General features: G+C 38.9%; 3 protein-coding genes across 3 annotated transcripts in view; 1 reads left to right on the top strand and 2 right to left on the bottom strand.

The window, feature by feature from the left end:
- The window catches only part of LOC141003445 (butyrophilin subfamily 3 member A2-like), a 2,698-nt gene extending 1,118 nt beyond the window's left edge, over positions 1 to 1,580 (bottom strand). Inside the window, exons 1-3 of the mRNA XM_073474786.1 lie at positions 1,547 to 1,580; positions 357 to 407; positions 1 to 120 (exon numbers count right to left, since the gene is read on the bottom strand). The exon at positions 1 to 120 is cut by the window's left edge and continues 210 nt beyond it. Coding sequence (XP_073330887.1) covers positions 1 to 120; positions 357 to 407; positions 1,547 to 1,577 — 202 coding nt within the window. The 5' untranslated portion in view covers positions 1,578 to 1,580. The remainder of the gene's footprint in view (positions 121 to 356; positions 408 to 1,546) is intronic.
- LOC141004060 (butyrophilin subfamily 1 member A1-like) overlaps positions 1 to 10,333 on the top strand; it is a 118,041-nt gene that overhangs the window by 91,163 nt on the left and 16,545 nt on the right. The gene's annotated exons all lie outside the window — the stretch shown is intronic.
- On the bottom strand, positions 4,317 to 9,989 carry LOC141003444 (V-set domain-containing T-cell activation inhibitor 1-like). Its single transcript, XM_073474785.1, has 6 exons — positions 9,888 to 9,989; positions 8,664 to 8,993; positions 7,663 to 7,734; positions 7,049 to 7,171; positions 6,558 to 6,639; positions 4,317 to 5,769 (listed from the first exon to the last, which is right to left on the bottom strand). Exons 1-6 carry the CDS (start codon positions 9,985 to 9,987, stop codon positions 5,751 to 5,753), a joined length of 726 nt encoding a protein of 241 aa, XP_073330886.1. The 5' UTR covers positions 9,988 to 9,989; the 3' UTR covers positions 4,317 to 5,750.

The raw sequence follows: 10,333 nt of genomic DNA, 5'->3' as shown, positions 1-10,333 counted from the left end.
GATCCTCAAAAAACCACTCAACTTGTTCAAGGCTGAGATCCATCTTGTCCTTTGTTGAACATGGGAGAATCACTGTGTCACCATCTTTTCCTGCAATGGTTGTATTTGAGCACTGCAACACTGTTGAAGAGAAACAGAAACAAAACTGTGTTTTGCACTGAGCCTTTGTATCATCGACAACAAAATACACACACCACAGGTCGCTGTGTTTTATAATCCAGTGTTGTTATTATAACAGCCATTAGATATGAAGCTGGACATTTGACAACATTCATCACTATTTAAAATTCACTCTTCACCTCCTGAAGGTTTCCCCGATGATCCGGGTGCTGTATTATGAAGCAAGTTCAACTTACTGTTTGGGTTATCTGGATCATGTGAGAGGCTGTTTTTTCCTGCTGGAAGGTCTGTTAAAAAAAGAGAAACTCTTAAGTATTAAAAAGCAAGTAGCACATTTATTACATCTGTTTCAGGGAAAAGAACAGTTTTATGAGCCCAGTTAATAATTATAATTATTATAAATCGACAATGAAACAATAGTTTACATATACAATGTTTTTTAACAGTTTTGTGCAACGAACAGGTGACAAAAACATATTTTTAGTGCACTGAGTCTTTGGATCATCGACAACACAGGACGCTGGTCGATGTGTTTTATAATCCAGTGATTGTTGTTATTATAACAGCCATTAGTTATGAACCTGGACATTCATCATTAATTAAAACAAAAGTCCATTTAACTTCTCTGCAGCTTTACACAAAAGCAGTTTGGGAATCATGAAAACAGAAACACAACTCGACTCATCAGTGAAATGAAACCAACAACCTGAGGGTCCTGAATGGCAAATAAAGCTGTCAATAAGCATGTAGCTAACAAAGACACAAATAACAGACATGCTTTACATTAAATTATACATGATGTGTGAACAGTGGTGTAAGCTAATGTTTGATTGCTTCTGATTGACTTCTACAATCTCACCAACCACAGCTTTATGTGCCATCAAGTGGCCAAACTGTGTAATTACATCGTCACACAGACTTTTCCCCATAATCTCACATTGTGAAAGAAGCGTCTGTAAAACAGCTAAATTCTTTTGAGCGTCACAACCCGAGAAACCGAGAAATGACTCGTTTGACTGTCACAATTTGAGCCATTGGCTCCGACAACATTTGCAAAGTCTAGAAGAGCCGCATGATTAAATAATTTGATCCCCACTCAAGTTAGCCGAGCGCGAAACCGACTGTTATCGCTCCAGTTAGCTCGCGGCTCACTTCCTCGTAGGTCGTTGGTCGTCACAGACCCTCCCGGTTACCACCAACAGTATTTACTGTGTCCACTCCTCTTTCTTCTCTAGTTTGCCTTAAAACACTGCCGGAATTCAACTCGAGACTTTGAGTAGCGAGCTCCGCTCGGTGGCTAATAGTTAGCACGGTGACTGAGGCAGTACGGAAGTAGCTCCGTCTGACTTTGTTTATCTATTGAAAATAAGGTGAATAATGAAGATAACGACGGTGTTTTCACATATTATATATTGATTCAGCTCACCTTGATCTCCACAAACGACCATCAGCCCCATGACGAGCATAATATGCAGCAGCAGCTTACGTGACATTATCTCTGGCCAACTAATTATATGTCGCAGTATCGTCCGGCTGTACCTTCGTTACCTTCACAGACTGGTCACAGGTGAAAAAACGCCGCAACAGCTCACCTGTGAAGCGGAAGTGACGTCTTCCGGTGTTGCCAGGTCTGAGAAACAAGCAATAAAGTCTGTGGACACGAGCCCAAAAGAAGCGACTTAAACTAATGTGAGACAGAGGGAAGCCACCTGATCATACAACAAACACATATATAAATGTATATACATGTTTGCATTTCATAAGAAACCATTTCAGAAAAACTGGACTTTGTAATTATACAATAAATTCTTAGGAACCAAATAAAACCAATAATAAATTGCAGATAATGAACGGACCAGATATCAGTGAACATTTCTGGGGTAACAGTAATTTATTATTTTAACAACAACACGTTATAACCTGAAACTGGGGATTTTAATAATCATTATTACACTTACTGTATGTATATAGTAAAATATACAAAGGGCCCTGGCTGGACGCGGTGAGGCACCAACGTGCAGACAGTCATTATACATTTATAGTGAAGTAGTTACTAACCCTGGTTAAGATCTTAACATTTTACTGTGTGATTATAACTCCTGCAGCACTATAATAAACACACAGGGAACAGTATTATTTCACAGAGATACACAAGTGATGACGACAGTGAGAATGAGATGTGTGTTGAGATGTTTGGGTTGGTAGGGATGGTCAGGGTCGTACAGTCACAGTGGGATTCTTCATTTGGCCACGTGTTTGTATTTATAAGTTTGTTTAGGTCAACAAGGATGTAATTTTCTTCATCCATGTCATATATTTTCTGCTAGGTACAGAGGACACTCCACCACGTTTTGTCCACTGGAAGAGCCCCCTAGAAGGCACTTTATCATCATGTTTTGTCCATCTTTCAAGAAACGGGTTGTAGATAACTCCTCCAGCATGACAAAATAGGCATTACTAGTTTTTCGACAGCAGAAACACAGGGAAAAGGCCCAAAGTTGCAACTTCATTTTGAGAAACATGCCCAAGATTGCTTAGAATAAGCAAACTTGGCAACTCTGTCTTTTTCATCTGGTGTTCTGGGACAGGATCAGCACTTTGCTGCCTCCCACAGTTCAGACCTGGAACTCTTCATTTGGCCACGTGTTTGTATTTATGAGCTTGTTAAGGTCAACAGGGATGTTTCTCTCAGTGGAGAGCAGCATAAGATCTGGGAGCCTGTCTTCACTGAAGTCGTTGTCTCCTGCAATGTCGCATATATTTTGAGGAGCTTGGTCAGGATAGAGAAAACTGTGTTCACATTGTCGACTGTACGGCACCTTAGCAGAGCTTGCACATTGTTGTTTGTAAGAATATATGACTACAGATTTCAGTCAAAACATTTTCTGTCGTAATTATTTCATGTAATTTATTTTCTGCTAAAGGTGCAGAGGGCATTACACCACTATTAGTCCAATGGAAGACTAATACACTTCATCATGTCCTTTTTGAAGAGGACACTGGGACATTCCCAATAATATTTGTGGCAACAAAACTGGGTGTTTTAAGCCAAAACATTATATTTCCCAACCCTAAACTAATATTTTTTTGTGTATAAACTTAACCAGACCATAAGCACAGTGTTGTCTCAGAATGTAACCCAAAAAAAACAACTTGCAACACAAATTAATGAATGCAGCTGTAATATTAATCCAGAAACATCAGATATGATAGTAAAACACTGCCAGGGGACAGTTTACTGCTCTGAGTGCTCTTACTGTTCATATTTAAGCTATAATATGGACTTTGACTTGATCCAGGATTGAATCAAAAAGAAATGCAGTGTTATAATTAAACCACTAGGGGGGGCTCTTTGTCTGTATTCAGGTCTGAGACCAGGATTGTGTGAATGAAGTCAGCATTTTGTTAAAAAGGGAGAGTGCTTTATTTCATGACAGAGTGTAGTGAACATACAAAAGATTTAGAAAATATTCATATAGATTTATATAAAAAATACCAAAGATTAAATAAAGAATCGATACTTTATCCCAAATACAAAGCAATTTAAATACAAGTATCCCTCCCCCCAGACGTCAGATCTTATTGTATCACATTACAATTTGCAATCATTATTTAAACATAAGCTCATGTGATCAACACATGAAGAGATTTACAAAAAGTGAGCAGAAAGTGTGCACAGACATGAATAAAAAAAACTGTGGATTAAACCTTAAAAGGATTTCCGGAACACAAACTTTGACCCTGCTCCTGGTTGTGCAACGTAACCGGCAGTGTCATTTTCATGAAAACATGCTGCCTTTTGTGTTAGCTTAGTTAGTTAGTTAGTTTTGTGTTAGTCCAAGTTAGCTTAGCTTAGCATAATGACTAAAAAAATGGGGAAACGGCTAGCTTGGCTCTGTCCAAAGCCGACAGAGTCTGTTTATGGAGAAGTGTTTGTATCTCCGCCTGATCTCTCACATGACGTGATGAATATTCCTGCAGACGCTGGTGATGCAGAAGCGTAGAGCTAAAAGCGACAGACACCCTACAGCGTCACACTCTCCTTTAATCAGACAGCTGGTAGTGGTAACATGCCATGAAATGCAGTAATGCATCCAGCAAATGACTTGACGCAGGAAATGCAGTCAGTGTGACTTGCTTGGTCTCACAGTTGCAAATAACTAGTGATGATATTTAAAAGAAAACTCAGAGAAAAGTACAGTTGAATATATGATTTATTTAATAAAACAAAGAAAAAACACTCAAGTAAAAATAAACAAAAAATTACGTCATGTACAACAATTTCTTTGTATTAATTCATAATTCAATTAATTCATGTTCAATTTTTTTTTTTAATTCAAAGCTACAGTAAAAAACCAAAACGTTTATTAACCTTTTTTCAGTGCAGAATCTCCAATAAAACCTGGTAAGTATCACAGATTTAAGATTTAAAGACTGATTCTTCATTTATTTTTGGCATAACAGGGAAACTAACGCTCCCACACAGCTTATCTACACAGTGTCATGGGAGGTTCCTCCAGCTCGGGGGTCTCATTAATACTTAAACCCAATAAGAGCTGAATGCTAAATTCTGATGCATGTTTTGCCGCGTGAATTGATGACGTGTCATCAATATACATTTCTATTTACATTTAGCAGACGTTTTTGTCCAAAGCAACTTACAATAAGTACATTTGTCACTAGAAAGAAACCACAACATATCACCGTCAATTCGGTAGAAAGAAAAGATAGAAACAATTTTCAAGCTCTCATCTGAGCAAAGTAGCTGCTATTTATCAAGGATACCATCAGCACAAAAGTGCTATGGTGTAAGTGCTGAGGGTAAGAACTAGGGATGTAAAGGTTACCGGTGTCACGGTAAACCACGTTAAAATTCCAGACAGTGAAGGTTACCGTTTAAGTTTTAATTACCACGGTAACCGCCGCGGTCGATAACCACGGTGTGGAAAACTCGCGAGATACTTTATCCAAGTCTCCCTACGCAGGCGCAGCGTGCAACGTGCGCTTGTTATGTAGTGAAGAAGACATGGCGGTGTACACAGTGTACACACAACTACACGTAATATTCCCTTTATAAATCACAGTATATATATATATTCTCTTCTCCTATTAAAAGGTGCTTATTGAATAGTACAGATAATATCGCTGGTTTGAATGTTTGTGAGTGAATCTATTAAAACATGCGCTATGAAGTGAAGTTAAATGTCTCTGAGGCCTCATTATAATATGATGGGTATGATGACGCCTCCCACATTTAATTTCTAAATTCTGGCTTCATTTGGCACCTCACCAATGTTCTTTGTCACCAAAATGTCCGTATGCATGGGTCAGAGTTTACTTTTGCGTGGAGAGTTGGGCGGAGGCAAAGTTTATAAATGAGGCCTCGGGACCATCATTGGTGTTTGACACTCAGAGGCAGCAGCAGGACTTAAAGCCTGACTAACTGAGCTAAGCTAATAGCAAGTTAAACCTGAGAGAGAACAACTGCTGCTGGCAAAATCTTTGGATGAAATGATACTAAACTTGTATATTTTTCACTGGAGTGTTTCAATTCTCTTACGACGGATGTTCTTGCTTCAGTTGCCATCAGCTGGAGCGCCCTGGTCCACAATCACATCATCTGGATCTGTTCATTTGGGTCCACGGGTTCTGTTTCGTGAGAAGACAAGTGAGAGCAGTTTTACATGCAAACATCCCCACAATTTCAAAGCAAAGTGTTTTTTAATAAATCACATCAGTCTCTTAAAAAGGTCAAATATCTTCTAGTTCTGATCCTGTGGTCAGAGAGAGATGTGTCTTCAGTGCAAGTTAGTTTTTCAATTACGTAAAAAAAAGCTTTTATAAAAAATCTTTTAACATTATATTAAGTTTGTTAAAGTTTTAGTCCTTCCACTGAGGACATCATTTACCCCAAAACATTCCTCTGTTATAAATATCTTATTAATGAGACATTTGATATGAGAGCAAACAGTAAACATGCAAACAGAACAGACTGTCATTAAAATATACATAACTTCCTCCACTGTACAAAGATGTATCTGATGTGTATTTTGACTGTTTTAGTTTGTCCCATCTGCTGACATGGAGGGGTTGGGTTTATGAGCTATATTACACTCAGCCACCAGGGGGCGATCACGATGTGCTGGCTTCACTTGTGATGAGCTGTCATGTCGTCCATCTTGATCTACTGTGTGTCATTAGTCTGCAGTGCTGGCTAATGGTTCTTCATGCTTTGTACTGAGGAATCAGTTTAATAACTTTTTTGTGCCTTTTTATTGTTTTAACTTGTAATTGTAATGTTCTGCACTGCTGAGACAACAATCTGTTGGATTCTATTAACTTTGTGCAGCAGAATTACATTTTCTACCCCAGTTATCATCTTGTGTCCCCCTCAGGTTGATATTATAGCTCCTCCATCACCTCAGGTTTTAAGTTACCTTGTCTTGAGAGATGGTTGCTGAGCCTGGTCCGAAACTTCCAGATATGTTTGAGAGATTTTGGGCTTTCTTCCTGAGTAGACTGTAAAAAAGAACAAAAAGAGAGAAACTTTTTAGTGTTCAAAAAGCATGCAGCACATTATTTGGTGTTTCAAGAAAGTAACAGTTTTATGAGCTCAGTTTGGTCGCCAAGTTAGTTCCTCCTCATTTTCTACCTTTTACCTTCTACCCCTTTCTATCAGGCTACAAGCTAACCCACCCACCCAATTTCCAAAATGTTACGTCCTACATCATTAAAAAATAAAGACACTACTTCACACAGTCACACTGACTGTTGGCAGTGGATGTTAACTGTCAGCGTTGTTGACTGAGCTCAGAGCTGCAGCAAAAATTAAACCAAGAACAGGACGAGTGAAACAACTTTTCAACTTGAGTGTCTGTTTAACAGGAAATGTGTCAATAATGATAAAGTCAAGAGATGTTTGACTTACGGTGCTTACGGCGCCTACGGCAAAGGTAGACCACCAAAGCGATAAAAGCAGCAACAACAACACCGACAACACCACCAACACCACCAATAGCCTTGAAAGTCTCAGGCTGTTTGTCTGTGCCATCTGAAAGAATGTAGGAGAGAGGTGAGTGTTAGTGCTTTGCTGCAGATTTCCAACATCATATTTCTCAGTTCCTCCATGTACATAATGTATTCCAGTTGTTCACAGTTGCAGGGGGCTGCATGCTTTTGCTGAGAGGAAGGGAAACAAAAGCACACAACACTTTTCAAGCGTACAGCTGCTGTCATGGTGTTTCCACAACACGTTAAGGTGAACAGTGCTGAGGATGAGTTGGAGATGTGCTGGTTGCCATAAACTGCAGTTTAACTGTTGCCTCCAGTTCATCCACTACCAGCTCACTGACACAATGGTGCCAAGTATGACCATGTTGTTGTTGTTGGGGCCATTTTAATAGACAAAGTGACGAGTACGTTCCACTTCCTTTAACATCTGTACTATAAAAATCATTGGCTGGCAACATCTGCACACTCTTCACCTCACTGAAGGTTTCCCTGATGATCCGGGCGCTGTATGATGAAGCAAGTTCTACTTACTGTTTGGGATACCTGGAGACGCGGTACCTTCCTGATGGTTCTGAGAGGTGTTGTTTTTTCCTTTTGGATGGACTGTTAACAAAGAGAAACTCAAGTATTAAAAAACAAGCAGCACATTTATTACATCTGTTTCAGGGAAAAGAACATTTGTATGAGCTCAGTTTGTTCAAGTTGTGACTGCAGATAATTATAATCAACAATTTAATGACAGTAAACATATACAATGTTTTTTAAAGTTTTGTGAAACGAACAGGTGATAAAAACATATTAAACTATGAACTTGTCTCTGCCCAGCAGAGGTGTTGAAAATGACAGTTCAAACTTATTTCATTATTGAGAATAAATGACAACTTGAAGGTATTGATTAGTAATAACATTTTGACAGGTTATTTTGCAAAACAGAGATCCTGGTTTGTATTAATATCCCAAATCATGTTTTTGTGTGTGCACATGATGGCTTTTATCCATTTTTGCAATTAAACTCCTCATTTGTAAGAGGTTGAAGTCATATTTCAACTTGTTTTACACAAAATTAATCCATTTCATGTACTTTTATCCTTCTGCCATTGGAGTCACACTTTCTCATTTCTCCAGTTCATGTGCGTAGACGGTCAGAGTTTCCATAGAGGGAAGCACTTCTCCCATCAGGTTCGCTTTTTATAAATCACACTTTGCTTTGAAAACGGTGTACACCTTCTTCTGGGCGTCTGCAATGTTCATAAGTGAGGCCCCTGATCACCATTATTTAATGTTTGCTAATTTCAAGGCTCGGAGTAAAACGATGACGCGATAGTTTCATTTAAAATATTAAAAGATTTTTGCGTGTTGTGTTGTAAGTGCATTAAATCTGTAAGGCACGGTGTTTGCGCTTACATCTATACATTTGATTTAATGTAACTCATGTAACTGAGAAAGTGACTGTTTATTACTTGTGAAGCAGCTTGTGTACATTTTAGTTAAAAACCTCATGATGATAAAATAGTATGAGTATTAGTACGTACCTTTGAGGGTTACATTACAGCTTTGATGCCCTGGAACATGGCAGTGGTATCTGCCACTGTGAGATGTGGTTTCTTTCAGGCTCAGAGAACAATTCCCTGAGGACAGTTCCTCCTTGAAGAGAGATGTTCGGTTTATGAAGTCGTCTCTCTGTTCCTGAAGATAATCTTTATGCTGAAAATACGCATGGACAGTTTCATATTTCCTTGTAGTTGGATCCTCAAAAAACCACTCAACTTGTTCAAGGCTGAGATCCATCTTGTCCTTTGTTGAACATGGGAGAATCACTGTGTCACCATCTTCTCCAATGATTGTATTTGGGCACTGCAACACTGTTGAAGAGAAACAGAAACAAAACTGTGTTTTGCACTGAGCCTTTGTATCATCGACAACAAAATACACACAACACAGGACGCTGTGTTTTATAATCCAGAGTTGTTGTTATTATAACAGCCATTAAATATGAAGCTGGACATTCATCATTAATTAAAACAAAAGCCCATTCAGCCTCCAGTAACTTCTCTGCAGCTTTAAACAAAAGCTGTTTGGGAATCATGAAAACAGAAACACAACTCGACTCATCAGTGAAATGAAAATATAAGCATGTAGCTACAAAAACACAAATAACAAAAATGCTTTACATTAAAATATTATACATGATGTGTAAACAATGGTGTAAGTTGGATACTACAATAAATTTAGCTTGTTTTTGCAGTTGGCTCCGACAACATTTGCAAAGTCTATAAGAGCCGCACGATCAGATTATTTTATCTCCACTCAAGTTGGCCAGGTGCTAAACCGAAAGTAAGCCGAAAGCTAGAAATCAGCTAGCTAACGGCTAACTTCCTCGTAGGTCGTTGGTCGTCACAGACCCTCCCGGTTACCACCAACAGTATTTACTGTGTCCACTCCTCTTTCTTCTCTAGTTTGCCTTAAAACACTGCCGGAATTCAACTCGAGACTTTGAGTAGCGAGCTCCGCTCGGTGGCTAATAGCTAGCACGGTGACTGACGCAGTACGGAAGTAGCTCCGTCCGACTTTGTGTTTCATTGAAAATAAGGCGAATAATGAAGATAATGACGGTGTTTTCACACATTTGTTTTTATATATAGGTCACTATTATTTTGTGCTTTGATTTGGCGCGAGTGGCTCTTCTATGTACACCATGTATTATTAAGCATTAGCTACAGAGAAATATCCACTTATAATAGCTTGATTTCGCTCACCTGGATCTTCACCTGGATCTCCACAAGCGACCATCAGCCCCATGAAGAGCACAATGACCCGCAGCAGCTGCTCAGGTGGGATCATCTGTTTAGGTGACATTATCTCTGGCTAACTTATCATATGTGCTGTATCGTCCGGCTTTACCTTCGTTACCTTCACACATCGACTGGTCACAGGGGAAAAAACTACGTCACAGCTTACCTGAAGCGGAAGTGACGTCTTCCGGTGTTTAGACCTGAGAAACAAGCAATAAAGTCTGTGGAGACGGGCCCAAAAGAAGCGACTTAAACTAATGTGAGAAACAGAGAAGCCACCTGATCATACGACAAACACACACACACATGTATATATATATATATATATATATATATATATATATATATATATATATATATATATATATGTTTGCATTTCATAAGAAACCATTTCAGAAATACATAAAACC

The sequence above is a fragment of the Pagrus major genome, chromosome 10 (genome assembly GCF_040436345.1).
Source record: "Pagrus major chromosome 10, Pma_NU_1.0".
Taxonomy (NCBI): domain Eukaryota; kingdom Metazoa; phylum Chordata; class Actinopteri; order Spariformes; family Sparidae; genus Pagrus; species Pagrus major.
The sequence above is the reverse complement of the archived record's forward strand: the minus strand, read 5'-3'. Positions and strand labels throughout refer to the sequence as shown.